The sequence below is a fragment of the Pinus tabuliformis genome, chromosome 8 (genome assembly GCF_031772625.1).
Source record: "Pinus tabuliformis cultivar Carrire ecotype Pingquan chromosome 8, CPIR1, whole genome shotgun sequence".
Lineage (NCBI taxonomy): Eukaryota > Viridiplantae > Streptophyta > Pinopsida > Pinales > Pinaceae > Pinus > Pinus tabuliformis.
The window spans coordinates 1,351,475,404-1,351,495,088 of NC_142294.1; the positions used below are offsets into that span (position 1 = coordinate 1,351,475,404).

Consider the following 19,685-nt stretch of genomic DNA (forward strand, 5'->3'; position numbering starts at 1 on the left):
ACATATTCTTTTGACTCAATAAACCCTAGAAGCATGAAGAACATGCTTGACTTAGATGACCAAATAAATTGAGCATGGAACCCATGCTTGAAAATAATATTTCTTTTTCTTCTTTTTGATCTTTTTACATAATATATAATGACATAGGTAGAATATCAATCATGAAGATTGAACCTAGTTACATTTTCTAACACTCCCTCTTAACTAGGGAGCTAAGTAACCTGACACGGCGATTCGGGATTTGTAGGATACAGGGATTCGAGTGTTGGATTCAGACACGTTGACCCCTCGGAACAGGACACGTTATATATATATATATATATATATTAAAAATTAGATATTTTTTACACATATTCTCATTAATGATACAAATTCATTGATTTCAAACATAAATCTTCATCTAGATATAAGTTTCACTGTTTACAAAGTAAGTTAGTAGCATTATAGCATGCATAGTACATACAAAATTCAAATACATGTCACATAAATGATAAATCAATGAATCATGAATTCTAAATTCATAAATGATAAATCATAATACATATTCAGTTCATCAATGATCCAATAGGATAAAGACAAAATAGTAAGATAAAGACATTGACAACTATAGTTTTCTCATTAAGTCATCAAAATCAAAATGTGTTACATAGGTAGTGCAATGCCAATGGCAAATAGAAATAGAAAATACAAAACAACTACAGGTATACAAACCTCAAGGCAGGAGGTAGCCCATGACTCATGAGTCATCAATCCTCATAGTCATCATCAGGAATCAGCATCACTGTCCTCATCGTCATGGTCACCACTGCTCTCCTTTGCATCCTCCTCCTCCCCCGTATCCATAGTCCTCTGCATCTGTTGGTGTGGAGGATGACTCCTCTACAATATCACCATAATCAAATCTAACAGGCTCTAGCACTGGATCATTGAGATCCATGTTGGCCAATGCCAACTCAACACTGTTGTCCATACCCATATCATCAAGAAAGACATCCCACATCTTTGTCTTTCCCTTCAACCACTCTTCCCTCTGCCTGTAAATAAGACGAAGGTTGGTGTGCACATACACCATTGTCTCTGCCCTGGACTGCTCAAGCCTGCTTTTCTTAACACTATACAAATTCCCATATGTGCTCCAATTCCTCTCACAACAAGGGGATGAAGTCACCTAAGAGAGGAGCCTCATGGCTAACTGTTGTAGAGGAGGGCTTGTTGCCCCATGATTTGCCCACCAAGAATAGGGCTTCTTAGCCCCTCTGTCTCTAATCACATCATATCCTGCAAATCGACCAGTGCCAGTGGAAAACTCTGCAAAGGCATCCTCCACCTCATCAAGCAATGCTCTATCCTGAAAAACCCGCCTGAATGCATCTTTCCTCCCTGTGAGATTTCACCATCCATGTGAGGAGGGAATCTACGGGGTGGTCCACCATTCAACCACTTATGGCTGTAGTATTTTGGGTTCAATGAGTGAGCCAAACAATGTAAAGATGTGCAATTCTTGTCCCATCTGCTAACAAGAATATCCTATATAGTACCACAAAAGGCCTCTGGTGATGTCTCATACTTGGGGCACTCACTCTGTAGAATAATGCTCCTCACAGACTCAATCATGGAATCCCATCCCTCATAAACCTCTCCTAGGATGGGTTTGTCTGTATCTGGAGGGTCCATGATTTGAATAATTAGATCTACCCTCTCCTACCAAGCATCATCTAGCACTGTGTCCTGCACTCTTTTAGAGGCTAGTTGATCTGTCTTTCTCCAAAAAGACCAAAACTCTGAAATAACCATGGCCCCAAGAGTGGTCTTGACTTCCCTCAACCTCTTCAACATGATGAATGAAGAGGCAAATCGTGTATCAACAATCTTCAACAATGATAGATTGATGTACTCCTTTTAGATAGTGAGGGCATTTGTATGATTTTGCACGAAGTTACGGATATGTCGTGCATTCTCAATAATGTTATCAATCCAAAGCACATCAGAAGCAATGGATTTCAGTGCTAAGTTAAATGAATGGACAATGCAAGGTGTCCAAAACACTTGTGGATATTTAGCTTCCACAATCATGCCAACAACCTTGCAAACAGGTGCATTATCTGTAATGATTTGCACACAAGAATCAACAACGACATCTTCAATAACTTTAATAAACAACTCACCCATAAATTGTGAATCCTTGTGTTCTCCATGTGTATCTGCTGCTTTCAAGAAAACTGGACCATTCAAGGAAGACACCATGAAGTTCATGAGTGGGTGTCATGCTAGATCTGTCCATCCATCAGAAACAATGCTAACCCAGATGTTGGCCATGATGCTTTAATAGGATCAAGCATTTTTTGCACCTCTTTTTTTGCCTTCGTCAACAATGTGGTTCTAAGCTTCTATGAACTAGGAGGCACATACCATGATGGAGACCCGTGAGTTAGAGCTCGACACATCTCAATAGATAGAGGTGAGCGTGCAACATTAAAAGATATGAAGTTTTGATAGAAAAAAAGGCAATGGTGCGATCAAGCTCTTCCCGTTTCTCTTTTTGAAAAATCTTATCCATTGGACCAAGTGAAATTGCATTTCTTTTTGTTGCTTGTCTCCCAATAGAACTCTCAATTGGAAATTTGGTGGTGCCTTCCCTAAAAAATGGAAGGGGGTTATCATTCTTGGTTTTTTTTTTTTTAAATTTTGTAGCCACATTTTCCATACCAATAGTGAACTCTTTTTCCATTTCTTTCCTCTTTGTGAAGAAACTTGTGTACAAGCTCCAACTCCACAACTTGGTAAAGCCAACAAATGGCCTTTCACATGGTAATATGTGCTTGTGAAAGTATTGTGGCAAAAGTTGCATCTCCAATTCACATTGCCTCCTCCCTCCCCCTTGCTGCTTGGCCCATCCTCTCTTGTGACATATTTCCACAAGGATATTTCTCAATGTTACTTTTAGGAGGAAGTCTTCCCTCAACATTACTTGCAGTAGACTCTGATGATATTGGGGGAGGAGAGGCATCTCCAATGGGGACATTCTTCCCCTTCCTTTGCCTCGTACCTGCTGCCCTTGATTGAGTCATCGATACTGTAAAAGAAATAAACAAAACATGCACAAATTTGTAAAAGAAATGCATATACAAACTGCTGTAATACAAATGCAAAAAATTAGAGAGGAAATGCACTTACCTGTTGCTTGAATCTCCTTGAAAACACTCCAAACCCTTGGCTCCTTGCTCCAAACTTCTAACAACAAACCCACAACTCACTTCTTGCAAAAGGAATGATACAAAATGATAAAAAAATGAGCAATTTCGCCCTTTAATGGCTGCGCGGGTCCCTATTTGCCGGATTCGTGTCCAGATTTCGTGACACGTTGTGTCCGAACGGGACACGATCCAGATTCAATCGTGTCCCATTCGGACACGACATGTCACGAAATTTGGACACAATTTAGGGCGAATTGAATCTGATTTGCCGGATTCGGACACGTGGCCCTCAAACAAGGAATCCGGTTTCAGAGCTAGGGAGGTATTTATAATCACACAATAGGTACATCGATATACTCTCATATTGAAATGTTCTTATTAGAAGAGTCAGATTGATAAGCCATCTTATAAGCATCAACATCATCACTGACATTGTCAAATACCGACATAATGAGGCCTTTTTGATTAACTAGCTCTAACTCTCCACAAGATTAGAACACAATGCTAGGAGGCACATACATATGGACACCTTAGCCTCTCAAGGCACATACCCCATCCAGATGTTCACAAGGTATGTCCTTTTAGGACTTATTCTTATTTTGGATTCTTAATCCTCAAAGAATATCAATCCTCTTCGACCACTCTTTTCTTGGATGCTTTGTTAGATCCTCAAAAAGTGTCTGTCCATGAGACTGCTTCCTATCTTGGATTACCAATCCTCAAGGAGTACTAGTGTCAGATGCTAATCCAATCCTTGATTCCCCATTCTCCCTGCATGGCCTTCACTAGATGTACGACTGTTAGTCCTGGTCTAGTGCATGACACAAGGAGAAGAGAATAAAGTGTCCCATATCACTCCTTAACTAAGGAGGAGGCCATTACTCCTTTTTCAAATATAAACTTTAAAGGAGATTTCTTGCTCTCTCTCAATTAAGGAGACTTTATCATACTTATATGCTTCCTTCTTTGTATTAGCTACGTGTTCTTCCATGGAGATAGTAGTAGCTGCAAGGGCTCCTATTTCTTCTCTTCATGTCATATCTGAGCTTCGACCTCCCTGGATGTTGTGGAGCCAAATTCTTTCTCGATCTTCCTTTTTAAATTCTTTTTAAATTAAGGATATTATTTTGGATAGTGAGCCGACCTATATTGGCCTACTCATGTCAGCCTATTTGTAGAGACATATCTCTTCATTCATCATGGCAAAAACACATATTAGGCATACGTATTCATTCTTCAATCATCAATTTGATCACACAATCACATAACAGTTGAAGGAGGTTCACATCTCGTGAACACTGAAATAAGGATTAAAAGAGCACTTCGGACTAGGCTATTCTTCTGCACCTCAGACCTCAAAGAACTGAAATGAACATGGATCCTACACCTAGACAGAAGCTCAGATTGGGGAGACATCAGTCTGTGGCCTTGAATTCACTAAACAGTGGTGCAGATCCTTTACTGTGTAGCTTGTTCCCCTTCAAAATAGTGCTCAAACTCGGATACCTAAAGACTACAGTGACCGTGGCTCCTGTATACCTCGGATCTTTGGCTCGGTGACTGTTGCTTAACCGGGACACTTTCAAACCTCGGACTGTGTAGTGGTTTGATGATAAACCTTCAGACAAGTGCTACAGTACTGTGTATTCTTTACTGTGGTAAAAACACTGTGGCTCGGATTAAGAGTCAAAACTTCAGACTGTGGATCATCAACTTACTTCAGTGATAAAAGGACTTGGTTTCTAGCTCAGACTGCTATACCTCAGGTTCCTTAATAGACAGTGGACAGTGGAATAGTGACTTAGCTGGACAGTGGACATAAACAGTGAACAATGGACTTAGATAGTGGGATAATTCCATTACTGGACAACGCATTGATAGATTAACTGAAATGAAGATTCCTCCACCTCAGTTGCAAGCTGTGGCACAAGCAGTTATGGATTAAGTGAAGTAAAGTAAGTGGACAAATGAAGTTGACCTTGAAGATTGAAATCAACAACACAGTGAGGTGATCTCATTGATGGCAGTCAAGTAAGTACATTTTACATTTTCAATTAAAAGAAGACAAGACAGCAGGATTGGTGTCCTTGGAGTTGGTGCTCCTAAACGCAAGGTTGGAGCCTTGGATAAGATAGGGTCGAAGCCCTAGAGGTTGGAGCCTCATCAAAGTCCAAGTTGGTGCTTGGCAACATTCATCATTTATTGTATTCAATCTTTTCTATACTTAATAAAATCATTATTATACATTTCTCTGATTAAATTGTGAAGAACCTAACTGGTAAAAATAACAATTTAAAAGAAACACTGATTCACCCCCCTCTCAGTGTTTCCAACAATTGGAATCAGAGCCAACCTCTTCATTATTAGCCTAACAACTGGAAGAAGGATTCACAGGTCACAATGGAGAATCAAGAAATGACAGGTAAGATTCCTCTGTTTGATGGTACAAACTTTGGTTTTTGGAAGAAAAGGATGTCCTACTATTTAATGTCCCTTGGACCTGAAGTATGGCAATCTGTTTTGGATGAATACAAAGCTCCTCCCACTCTTCCAACTGATCAAGATGGAAGGAAAGCTTACATTGCAAATGCCAAAGCATTAAATTCCATAACTAGTGGAATCACTGACTCTGAATTCACAAAAGTCATGGGCTGTGATTTTGCAAAACAAATGTGGGACAAGCTCATTGCTTTATATGATGGGGACTCCAAAGTTAAGAAGGAAAAGCTCCAAACTCATAGAAGGCAATTTGAGAGTCTTAAAATGGATGATGAAGAAGATATTGCATCATTCTTTCTCCGAGTAGCTGAAGTCGTCAACTCACTTAAAGGCTTAGAAGAAAATATTGAAGAAAGCATAATTGTTCAAAAGGTCTTGAGATCTCTTCTAGATAGATTCGACTCCAAAGTAAGTGCCATGGAAGAAATGAAGAATTTGGATACTTTAAAAATGGATGAACTTCATGGAATTCTCATTGCTTATGAAATGAGAAAAGGGATCCCAAATTCCAAGGAAGTAGCATTCAAAGCTTCAAAATAAAAAAGGAAAGGGAAGAATTGGAATACTAGCAGTGATGACTTCGATACTGAATCTGAACTTGCACAATTCGTACGAAAGCTAAGAAAAGGATCCAAACTAAAAGGTAAGTATCCTCTCATTTGTTTTAAATGTGGAAGGATAGGTCACTATGCTGCAAAATGTCCTCATAAATATGATAGTGATGATGATGAGGAATATAAAAAGGGGATGTTCAAAAAGAAAGGATTTAACAAGAAGAACTTCTTCTCCAAACAAGATGATTCTGATGAAGATGAATTCGTGATCACCAAGAAGAAATCAACTAAAAATATCACTTTTCACAAAAGAAATGATGATGAGTCAGATGAGGAAAATGACTATGCTGGAAGAAGAGAAGTATTATTCATGGCATTTACAAATGATGATGACTCCGAACAAGAAGCAAAGGAAATATGGACGAGTTATTAATCAGTGCCATTGAAGAAAATGAGAAATTGTGAAAGAATATTATTTCTCTCAAAGTAGAAAAGGAGGAAGCAAAAAGGAGGGAAGATATCTTGAATAATAAACTAAAAGAGAAAGAAGAGATTTGCGAAAAACGTGAAGCTGAAATTGTTTCGCTAGGAAACGAATTGGGTCAAGCTAAAAGGAGTTGGCAAAGTTCTCAAACACTTGATAACATCCTTAATACTCAAAGATCTCAATATAACAAATCTGGGATTGGTTTCAAAGAAGAATCATCAAGTACAAAGGACACTGTGAATGAGGAAATCCAAAGGAGCTATGCTGATATTCTTTCTAGTCATCGAAAAGAAGAGAAGTCATCTCACCAAGAACAAAAGTTCACCTTTATCAATCCAAGGAATGAAGGAAGGAAAACTCCAAGGAAGAATACTATTTCAAGTCAAGGCTATTCTAACAGGTACCAAACAATCTTTCTTGGTTATTGTTTTTATTATAAAAACTTTGGTCATCAAGCCAAGCATTGCAAGGCTCGTAAGGATAATGCTTCAAGATATAAGAATCAACAAAGCAAGCCACTTGGCCATAAAGAACAAGGACAAATAACAACTCTTTTGATCCCTTGGCTAAGTATGATCAGATTTGCTCATTATGTAATGATTATGATCATGATGAACAAAATTGTCCATTCAAAAGAGAAGGATTAAAAAGGGAGGAATCCATTGTAAATAGATGTGGCCTAGCTCTATGTGCTCATAGTGATGAAAATCAATGGTTCATGGATAGTGGATGTTCAAGACACATGATAGGTGACTGAAAGAAGTTTACCTCATTAAACAAAAAGGATGGAAATGTATCTTTCGCGGCTAATAGATAAGGCACACCAATCTTGTGAAAGAAACATGCTCTTCACATCCCACATAGAATTCAACAGAGATTGAAGAGATATGAAAGTAGTGGCAAATCGTGTAATGGAAAGACGCACCAATGTTGGACATTGAATAAACCAATGCTCCCCGTGCGTTTCGCGACATGGACTAACCGCCTCTCGTAGATCTTTATCTCTAGCGATGCGATCATTGACTTATACTTGCGGGTTTTGGTCTAACGACGATTGTGATTCCCAGCAAGTGGTATCAGAGCATAGGTCACGAGTTCGATACACACCTGACTCACGTTGGGGGGGAGATTGTTGGACATTGGATAAACCAACGCTCCCCGTGTGTTTCGCAACATGGACTAACCACCTCTCATGGATCCTTATCTCCGGCGATGCGATTTTGGACTAACACCTGCAAGTTTTGGTCTAACGCCGATCATGATTCCCAACAACCAACTCTTTGTTGTTGGTGAATCTTCTCATCAAGCTAAGCACAGATGCATGATTATATATTAATTTTGTTATGCTCCTGGATGATTCAACAATATCCCTCATAAGAGGAATCTTACCTATATCCTCTGATGCAGGAGCATCTAGGCCTAGCCAGCAATGTGATGGTGTGGTCACATGTTGTGGCTAATGAAATTTTGGAGGAAGACTTAGTTGTTTAATTTTATTAATTGCAAAGTATGTAAATAGTTAATTGTTGCCTAATTCTGAACAAAATTGGGAGTAAGTGGCAAGTGATCCTCCCTGCGTGGAGATCAAGCCAAGTAGTTTAGTTGTTCAGATTAGGATAGGATTTGATTTCTTAAAATATAGTGAATTCCTTCATTTGTGGAAGGAAACTGTTAGATGGAACATATATGTAATTTACTTTCTTTTCTGAAGAGGAGGGTCGAGAGAGAGAGAGAGAGGTTTCACGAGGAAATTGTAAGCCTATGGGCAGGTTAGGAACAGAGGCCACTAATCTGTAGAATCAGGCCAAAGAGGAAAGATTCAGGAGAGTAGAATAGTGTGTGGATTGTAATTGAAACAGAGGTCTTTTAATTTGTGTAATCGGCCAAGGCGAGACTCTGTGATCGTTTTATATTGAATGAATGAAATTGCTGTGTTTATGATTGATTATCGGGTCTGCGGAAACCCTTGTATGCTTTCAGATTCTTTGCATTCAGGCCGGGTGATTATTCCTTAGTTTTGTTGTGTTTAAACGCCTAAACGTATGTTTGATAGAAGTCGGGGCCTTTCTTTTAAATATCATTGTTTGAGGCGTGTCGACGAGTCTTTTTACATAGTTTTGGTCTCGCAAGAGAAAAACCCATTTTACACTAAAAATGAGCGCAAAACATAGTCGGATTTGGAATCCGGACTTGAACCATTTATAGACGAGGCTCTATACTTTATCGGGTCCGAAAGACTGATCGGATCAGCGCATTGGAGCGAAAGGAGCCTGGCAAGTGGACATTGCGATTGGCGATCGCATGATTAAATCGTGGCCATTAGACCGCGATCAATCGTGACCGTTGGATCGCGGAAGAGGTTTCGCAACAGTGAAGTGGTTTTCGGGTGAGTGAAAAGCCGTAAGCTGTTTTGAAGGACAGTTAGCCGATTCCATTAAACATACGACACGTAGCAGTGGAGGAGAGAGAGAAAACCATTTATCAGGCGGTTAACCTCCGTGTTAATTGTTCGCCCGAAATAGATGTGGACTGTCGGACCTACTACGCGCAGATCGACGGTGGAGAATCTGCGCGCCAGTTTAAATGTTCGGGATCAATGCTGACCGTTAGATCGCAGAGGAATCGGATGACGGAGATCAACCGATCGAAGATCGGTGATCGGAGCGCGCAGCAGGCAGGTGATATTCCAAAGGACGGATCCGCCGATATATATTAACGCGGATGTATAATATTTGAGTTCTGGATATAGGTGTGGAGCGGGGTTTTCCCGTGTATTTCTGCGTTTCTGTGTATTTCGATATAAAGTATTGATCGGGGTTTTTAAAGCTAAAAGCGATATAAACCACTTCCGATGGCATTGTGGAGTCGCGATAGCTTAAGTGGTCCCGATTTTAAAGAAAAAGCATCAAAACTACGCTTCCGACATACATATGTGGGCATGAAATTTAAAGGTCTATAAGGGAGAAATAGTCCCAATAGGGTATAAGGGTGTGGCAGCCTTATGGTTGCATCATCCTCCAACATCAAGTCAATACAATGAGCAATACAAGGTGTCCAAAACAAGTTAGATTACCTCTCCATAAGCAACCTGCCAGCAACTACATAATTTGCAGCATTGTCCATTATGACTTGGACAACATTTTGTGGACCTACTTCTTGATTGAAGATGTCCAACAACTCACATAATAAACGTGCATCTTTAATGTATGTGGATGCATCAACAAATTTCGTGAACATTATCCCCTTGGGACAACTAACCAAGAAGTTAAGAAGGGTCCTACCCTTTTGGTTAGTCCAACCATCTGATGTCCAACAAGTCCATCTGATGTCCAACAAGTCACATAATAAACGTGCATCTTTAATGTATGTAGATGCATCAACAAATTTCATGAACATTATCCCCTTGGGACAACTAACCAAGAAGTTAAGAAGGGTACTACCCTTTTGGTTAGTCCAACCATCTGACATGAATGTGCATCCAGTGTGTTCCCATGACGCCCTAAACTCCTCCAATCTAGCAGCGCAATCAACCTTTTCATTTTGTATAAGAGGCCTTCTCAACTCTCCAAAGGTAGGGGCTTTGTACCCCGGGCCAACAGAAACAACAACAACAAGATCAACCATAGGTTGGTAGAATGGGTTGGTATTGGCAATGTTGAAAGGAACATCACTCCATAGAAGACTCTTACTGACCAACCTGTCAGTTTCTGCCTTTTCTTTTTTTTAGGTGCCAATTTGATGCCAGGTTGTGCACCAGGTGTGGTTCTAGGAACAAAAAAGATGAGAAAGCTGAGGGGTTGGGACATGTGGGTTTGGAATATGATGCTGAAGGACCACTCTCACTTCTCCCCACTCTCGAAGCCCCAATAGGTTGGCTTTTTATTGTTGCCCTGATGTCTTTGCCGTCCTCTTTATCCATCAATGATTTAATGGCCCGCCAGATGATTTTTGGAGTTGGATTTGGGCAAAGTTCTATATTTTGCTCCGGATGGAATTTTAATCTATTGACACCCTTGACATATGCTTGCCACACAATTTGCAAGTCAAATACACTCTATTGACCCCCACAAATTCAGGTATAGGATCAGGTTCACCATATTCCCACATAGGGTTCAAATTCCTCTGTATTTTGTTTGAAACTTTGAACTTGAATTTGAACCTAGGGCACAAAAAGAATTGAAAAAAATTGAAAATTGCCCATCACAAAAGAAGCAAACACAAATGTAATTGTTGATTTTAAATTTTAAATGCCTCTTCTCACTCACTTGAACACACTCATATTCACTAAACAAGGGTTTGAATTTTTTATTCTTGAAAGTTGAAACATGTAAACAATCTAAACATTTTGAAGTTTTGATTCAATCTAGATTCTAAACAATGTTTTGATTCAAATTTCTAAGCAAAAATAAGCTAAAAGCAAACTAGTAGAAAGATTTAAGAAGCCATTTGTGTAACAAAGACTGAATGAGAAATTAAAATACACACATGGCAGCAACAAATCGACACCTTGAGTCTCTCACGCTGAGCAATGGACAAATCTCCAAATCCACACTACAAAACTAGTAAATCTCCTCCTCTTGGGTAATGGCAAACACCTCCTCTCTCCACAGGGACGAATGGCATAAATAAGAGTGAAAAATGAGTGATTTTTCGGCATTTTCTCTCACTTATCTGCGACTTGGGTCGGCTTCATGATTTTTTCGATCGACTCCCAATAATATTATGACTTTCTCGATAAAATCACGATTTTTTTGTTTTCGAAAAAATCGCAAAAGCTCTGCCGATAAAACCGGCTAGCGCAAAAAATCAAACTTTGCTGATTTTATCAAGACTTTATCATGACTTCTTCCACACTACTTCATACCTTCTTCATGGAGATGTCATAGCTAATCCTTCTAGTCAATATTAGATGTTGATTCCTTATCTTATATTATAGATGCATCTTCATACGAACTTTTTTTTCATCTTTTTCATATATTTCTTTCCTCAGGATCTTCTTTACATGGTTCTTTCAATATAGGAACCATGATTGTCAACCACCTCATATTCCATATGAGGTCATATTACGTTGAATTCATCTTATCAATATGAAGAAGAGTTCAAGGCACATTGTCTACATGCATTCATGCGTCATTCTAATGGAAGAGATCCTTCTTCTTTGATCATGCTCATGAGATAGAGCTTTCAACCAAGCTATTTGCAACTATATGATGACATGAATTTATCTATCACATATATACATACCTCTTCCTCATTTTGGTCATCTAAACTTCCTTCTAGCAACTTCCTTTCCTTGCTTGAAGATGTAGGTACTTCAACCAACTTAACACGCTGCACATCTTGGTCATCATACCTTACTAGTGGATCACACAAGGTGGAATGTGGACTATCTGCGAGGCACTTGCTTCTTCTTAGTAGAGTACCTTCTAATGAAGATTCCAATGGAGGATCTTGATGACCCTCATTCTGTAAATGCTCCTTCCTAATGATGATCATGTATGATGATTTCTTTATCTTCTATCTTGCTAGATGACTTTCCTCCAACCATATATACTGCTACTTCTCTTGTCCTTATATGCTTCCAATGGAGATGTCATTTCTATCATGATGATTGCTATAACCATGTAGACTTTCTACTTCAACTATCCTTCCATGCTTCTATGATGATGTCATCTCTATCTTGCTATAATGCATCCTATCATACTTGTGATGCTTTCTATTGAAAAGAACTAGGTGAAGGAGATTTTCTCAGTCATAGTAGCTCATAGACAACTAAATGGAACTTGAAGTAATTAGAGTATTGTCTCTGTTAGGTGCAAAGCAATCACTAGCCAGAGCTCTGCAGAAAAATAATTATTTAATCGTATTGTTATGGTATTACCTTCACTATTGCTGAGCTCCCAACAACCTGTATGCTTCATGTATCTGCATGTTACTGACTTATTGCTGCAACCATTTTCAACATATCTAGTTGGAGTGGGGAAATGTTACTATTGATGTCAAAGAGTAGATCGATTGAAAGAACATACAAATCATGGAAGCTGATCATCCTTTTCATAGCTTCATCATGAACAACAATTGCGTCTGACTTTGATGATTTTAGAAACATGATTTTTATTTTTTTTTAAAATCGCGGTTTTTTGAGTCCCTGGGCTGCTGTACGTAACTTGGCCGGGTTGATACGGACTCGACCGGCTCGGTATTAACCCGGCCGGCCGAACCGATTACTTGGCCGAGTCAAAGATTTTATGCTTGGCTTCGACCAACTTGGCTGAGTCGGTTCCGAGTCGGCCGTTGTTTAAAACATTGGTCTGAACAAGTGTTGTAGCCATCGTTACTAGCTCTATTTTTCCTACTGCCAACAAATCCCGTTCCACAACGCGACCACAGTTCAATCAATCGTGCCACTGTTGCAACCGCCTGCATTCTAGACCCAGTTGAAAAAAAATGCAGTCAAACTACATTCGCTGAGCAACTTCACACAATCACTGTGTCCATAGCCATAGCTGTCTGCTGCACCCACCAACAGAGCCCTGATTCCCATCCGCAGCGCTCATCAAATAGAGACGCTGTCACAACATCAGCAATTGAATCGTTGTCCGAGCCATCACAACTTCCCATCGCTATCAGTCACTCACTATTCCTTTGCCCCTCCGCTACCTTCCTCCACACTGTAATCTCCTCGTATCACATCCAATTGAACTGCCTGTGTTATTCCCTGACCGCTGTCCTCACGCTGCAATTTTTCTTATCCCCGTGTTTTCCGATCGGTTAATTCATTCGTTGTGAATCATCCGTTGCCATTGTTCCCTCGAATTGGCACAACCCCTCAGAACAAATATTAAAAAAATATAGACATATATTATTTAATTAATCTAACAATAAATTAATTAGTGCAAGGGTTATATATTAAAAAAAAGTGACAAAGAATACAAAGAATATCATTATACATTCAAGGTGAACAAAAGATCCACTAATAGAATAGTTGGATTTTTTAAGGTGTGTTATGAAAGGAAGCTATCTTTTATTATCCGAGGGTTCCTTTAAGAAAAAGTTACTTTAACAAGTTATAAAAAAGGGAAATTGTGAAGGTATTTATTAAAAGTAAAAAGGAAATAAACCATTATACTCTTAATATCATAAGGGTATTTTTGAAAATACCAAGGAGGAATAGATAGTGATATTTGTCTAAAAAAATAGGAAAAAAAAGAATCAAATAAAAAGAATTATTTAAAAAAATATAATAATATTATTATTATTTAAATAAAAAAAGGGTGATTATCGTTAAACCCTAAGCTCTTCGACGAACACAAAATAAGTGAAGAAAAAACAAAAAAAATGACGTCCACCAAAAGAAGTGGTTTCTTTGCAATATGTCTTTTTTGTTCAGAAGGATACCCTAATTGTCAAGAATCATTCAGAAATCAAAACGTTGTTTGTACAAAATGTTGCAAAACTTTTACCTTAGTTGAACTTCTAAGTGATGTAGATAAACTATTATTAGCAAGAAATATGAGACAGTTAATGGCAAGATATAAGGAAATGAAGAAAACAAAATCCACATTGCCCATCATCACTTCTACCAAACGATGTCATCCATTGTACCAAGAAATTACAACTAGAAGATCAAGAGAATTGCAAAATAGCCAAACTTCAGCAAAACAGGAAAGTGCTACAATACAAACATAAAAATCTTATGGATATGCATTACAAAGAAATAATTGAAAAAGACGAAGAAATTTCTTGCCTCAAGGACCACATTGAAAATTAATTGCACAAGTCAAGAAGACTAAAGTCACAAAGAAGGAACTCAAGCAACACTTATCAGAACAAGAAGAGGAAAATTTACGTTTAAAGAACCTTAATAAAAATTTATTAGAACAAATCAGAGATCTAAAAGATGAAAAGCTTAAAAGTCAAAACATTGAAAATAAGGTTGATAAATCAGAAATCAAAGAACTTTTACATCTGAGAAACCATAATCAAAGTCTACTCACTCAAATTAAGAAACTTAAGGATGATAAGAAAGCATTAAAAGACAAGTTAGAACAATTTACTCAAGATGAAGTATCAAAATCTCCAGTTGTAATAGTCCAAGTTCAAGATAAGGGAACAAATACCGATCCAATGAATATGACAACTCAAGAAGACAAGTCAGTTGAAGAAACGACACACTTAGATGTTGCAGTTCAGATGATAAACATCCCAAGTGAAGGTTTTGTAACCAACTTAACAACATCGTCTCCTGAAGTAAATCAAAAAATTTCCACACACTCAATAAGTGAATGTCAAACCAAAAAAGTTCCTTATCGACATTTGAATCATGAGAGCAGACAACTCAACCAAGCTACGTATCAGGACCATTCAGACCAGAAACAACAAACTGATGTTCCAGAGAATAGTGATGTAACCTCAATCCAGTCCTATGATGACAAGTCATTACAAAATTCCAGTGATCAAAATATTACACAGAAGATTAATCTAGGATGGTCTGATCCCTTCTCAGTGCAACAATTTTGTTTGTCACTTAGAAGATCATATCAACATGTATCAACAAAGATGACAGTTCCGAGACAGAAAGACATTTGAAGCCGAAAAAGAGATCAAGCCTTTTTCATTAACAAGCTTTGAGGACAAAGCTTTTTGAGGAGGAAGGCAATGTTATGAATAAATATATAGGAAATAATGTAAAATAATGTAAATGATAATAATCATAAATAATGATTAGTTAATTAGTAATTAGGTTGAAGAGTCATGTCTAAATGAGACATGACTCTCCATGAAGAGACACCTGCTTGGTATATAAGCAAGTCTCTCACTATCATTCTTATTCATACATTTAATATAATATTTGTATCCTCATGGATATCTTTATATTCCAAGTCTTCTGGAGTAATTAATCTGTAGAAGGAACTTTGTTCGCTTCAGGTCACCCATGGACATTTGAATGGGTCATTCTTGGATATGTTTGTTTCGCAGGGATGTATCTTCAACTGGACTACACCATAGATTGAGATTACACTCTTGTTGGCTCGAAATGTTTCACTTCTTGTTCTATAGATTTTCAATCATTTGTCTCTTAAGAAATTGTTTCTCATTTTCATATTGGAAGTTATGTACGAATGAACACAAGTATATGCATCTGGCAAGTAAGCTGTTTTTATGCTCAGGTTAATCTGGACAAGCGGCTTTTTGCATTCACATGACTGTTTCTACATAGAACATTTTAATGAAAAAGTTACCTAGGAAAAGTCTTATATTTCAGCTTAATTAGCGTATTCTGGATATTGTTGGTTTTGGAGGGAAATGGTTCTGTGGAAATGCCTAAACATATGACCTATGATCATTCAGGATCAATTCTATAGCCGTTTGTTGCTTGAGGCCGAAAGACGAGAATTAAGATCCATTATAGAGAACAAGTCTCGGATTGTTCTTGCACATGCTTCTTCTGGATACAAGTATGCTTCTCATGCATTTGTTGGTTTCTTTTATTGATTCTGAAAGTTGATGAATGTTAGACATGCCTTTGGGTGGAGACTTGAGCTGGTTATTATTTCCTTTTGTTTATGTAGATCTAAAGTTATTAAAGGGGATGCCTGTCTGAGGTGAATTTTCAAAGTTGGCATCCTATACAGTTTATGCTAAGCATTAGGCATGTTTGAATATTGGCTTCTTAGTGTGCATTCTATGTATATAAATTGTAGAGGAGCACTGGAGATGCATCTCTGACAATAGTATGGTTTCTTGAGTAGGTTATTATAAACTTTTAGCCTGTAATTTACAAATTTAGGATGTTTGAGCAATTACAACCGAGAAAGTATCAGCATTCAACATTATTCAATCTCCTATGATCCTAATCTCATCAATATATTTTGTATATTATGCCAAATAGATATCTATCTACCAAAACCAAGTCTTCAAAAGGAGCACTTGTGGGGGAATATACCTCCAATGTGAGGCAGGATTTTGTTCAAATATGAAATAAGAAATTATGTTACCTTTGATCTGTTTTCTCTTGTTTTAATATTGCATCTAATTTAAATTGTTATATTCCAGAGTTGCCAATGATATTGATTGAGTGTGGGATATGGATTATGGTTTATATATAGGTTCTTGAGAGTTGCGAGGCACAAATATGTGCTAAAAATAATACCTTTGCATTAATCATGATATATCATTTATTTAAAAGCAAACTATTAGATAAAAAATACTATCATGTATTGAGATGAAGTTGAAAGCATAAAAGGATGTTTCTTTCGGTTTTCAACATGCTTTTTGAAGATGTGGTCTATGTAGAAACCCCTTGCCTAGCTCCTAACTATCTCAAAGGTCATGCAATCCCTAAGCCATTGTGGGATCAAAGCACAAGACTTGAACCTAAGGGTAAGTCAACAGCCACCCTTCACCCCCCTAAGGCAGACCTATGGTTGGCATTCTGTCACGGTGTGGGAAGAACCAGTGGGGATCCTAAAAGAGAAGGATGTTGTGAATGACTGAGATCATCCCCAATGGTTAGATCAACAAGTGGCATTGATCTCCAACGATTGTCTTGCAGGATGAAATGCCATGGACGACTAGGATTTTCATTGCCTCTTAGACTGGCAATCAATGCAGGTTTGCAACTTTTCAAAAAATGGGGAAGGCCTCATTGGGAAAATGTCGAGGAATCGCTAGAATCTTCCTTGCTCACTATATTGACAGTTAGCACGGGCTTGTGGCATTTTGATAAAAGGGGAAGGGTCGTTGGAGGAATTTCCATGAATGACCACAATCATCCTGATCGAGTAGATTGATGGTGGAGGATGATTTATGGAATTCTGTTTTTCTTTTTGGTAAAAAATGTGCCTTGATCATCGCAAATATTACTCACAAAAATTATACATAGGCTAGTGAAGATGCAGATTTTGTTGGCTATCCACTGGGGCAGATTCTCTCAGGCTTACCCCATTTCACCACATGACCCAACCAGAAATAAAAGGCGGTGATGTTCATCAAGTTTCAAATTAATATGGTTTGCAGTAGTTAATATCACACGCGAGTTGCAATTTTTGTGTTAAATTAAAGAAGCTGCTATTTTCCTATGCATTTCATACGATCCTCCAAAGAAGCTTTGGCGACGAAGCTGAACTTGCACATTATGAGAAATCCCATCATCAAAAGGCTGTTTTTCCTCCATTGCTGAATTCCTTTGCTCGACCCGTCAATTGAATTGTCTTCAACTATTGGGTAAGAGCTCCATTCCCACACCATATTTCATTTTTCATCCTTTGAGTACTCTATTCCGTATGTCAAGAAAATTGAAAGCAACCTTCTAGGAGACATATGCTCAATTTGTTAGCACCTGCTCCAATGTTAGTGTTTTCTCTTCCTTTCGTAGATACCTTGGCCCATGTTGCTCCTCCTACTCTAAACTTGATGAATGCTTCCATATTTATCGAAACTCAATGCACGAATTTCTTGAATGGTTATGATAGAAGCTGCCATTGGTATTCTGTACAAGAGGTTTTCCTTTCTTAAATTTGTTTAGCTATGTACTATGTTCTTGCATCTAATGGCAAGTCCAAGCTTTTTTCCGTTACTGCTAAGGCTATTTCTATAATGCATGAGACATCCCTCAGGTTTGAAGTCATATTTGTGGAGGAATGCAAGAAAGCATATCTTATATTCTCTCTTGACTAAAGACGCCACGAGTTGCATCTGCTGGTACCTAGCCAGAACCATCGTGTGAATTCTTCCCCACCCTCTAAGATCAAAAATTTCATTCCTTGGATCCAATATACCATGGCCATGTTATTTTGATACTACATAGAGATGATGACACTGTGGTTATTGAAGCTACGCTGGTCCTTTTGGGTTGTTTCCATGACTTTCCTATGCCTTATTTTAGTATTCTAAAGCTGTTGCTAGGAGTATGAGAGAGCAGTTGGCACATCTTAGTATAGAGAAAATCTTTTGGTGTTCCTCATACCTAGTATGCCCTTTTGTCTCCTACCACAGTGATTCGTTCAGCCCCATTGGCTTAGAATTGCAGAAAGAGGGCCAACCAACTACAACAATTGATTGGCTTCCCTAGATTTGGAAGAGCGAGGGCTAGTTGTACACTGTTAAATTATGTAAATGATTTTATGTATATGGCCTTCACTGTCATCAATGGAAGGGTACTAGATAAGATGCTCAATGAGATTAAACCCTACTTATACATTAATGATTTGCACGAAAGAGGTGAGTGGTTCTTGGCAGAAGATTCCATTGGTACTGTTACCCACCAAAAGTGGGTAATGACTAGGAGAATTTTTTCTCTCCCCATTGGTCAACCAGCTAGCCAGCAGCGCTATGATGATCAACATATAGCTTTACTTCAAAGCTGTCCACTTATGCTCTGGCCAGTGTTCTCTTCGTTTTGGCACACTTCTTGAAGGGAGATTTGTCATTTATTAGAAGATACTATTAATTTTCCTGAACCGGATCTGATTTAATATTCCTAGCAATATTTGTACCCAGAAATGATTTAATCCAGTAACTTAATTTTCTGAAATGCTCAATAAAAATACATTAGTATTTTAACAATTAAATGTAGCAGAAATACAAGTGAAAAATCAATCACACACAGCATAAATTATTCCTCCAAATATTTCCTTCATTGATTTGCACAGGAATATTAAGAGTTATCTTAATAGGGAAAATGGCCCACAAAGAAATACAAAATCTATACAGCAAAATGGAACTTGGAAATCTTGACCCCTAGAAGTTTCGGCCTTCGAAAACTTGACCTCTTGGAAATTTTCACCCCTTGGAAAAATCAACTTCTCTGATCTGCAATTCTGCTTTCTCTCTCCTAGCCCTGTACGACCTGTGCACTAGAAGAATGTCTCGACCTGTGCACTAGAAGAATGTCTCGACCTTCACCTAGGTTGTATGCCCCTTGTGTAAACCTCCAAGCTAATCTTCGAC

General features: G+C 38.2%; 1 protein-coding gene across 2 annotated transcripts in view; it reads left to right on the plus strand.

Moving 5' to 3' along the window:
- The window catches only part of PEL1 (Eukaryotic release factor 1 (eRF1) family protein), a 377,005-nt gene that overhangs the window by 177,093 nt on the left and 180,227 nt on the right, over positions 1–19,685 (plus strand). For both annotated transcript variants that reach the window (XM_089373739.1, XM_089373740.1), the window contains exon 11: positions 16,086–16,192. In XM_089373739.1, coding sequence (XP_089229865.1) covers positions 16,086–16,192 — 107 coding nt within the window. The remainder of the gene's footprint in view (positions 1–16,085; positions 16,193–19,685) is intronic.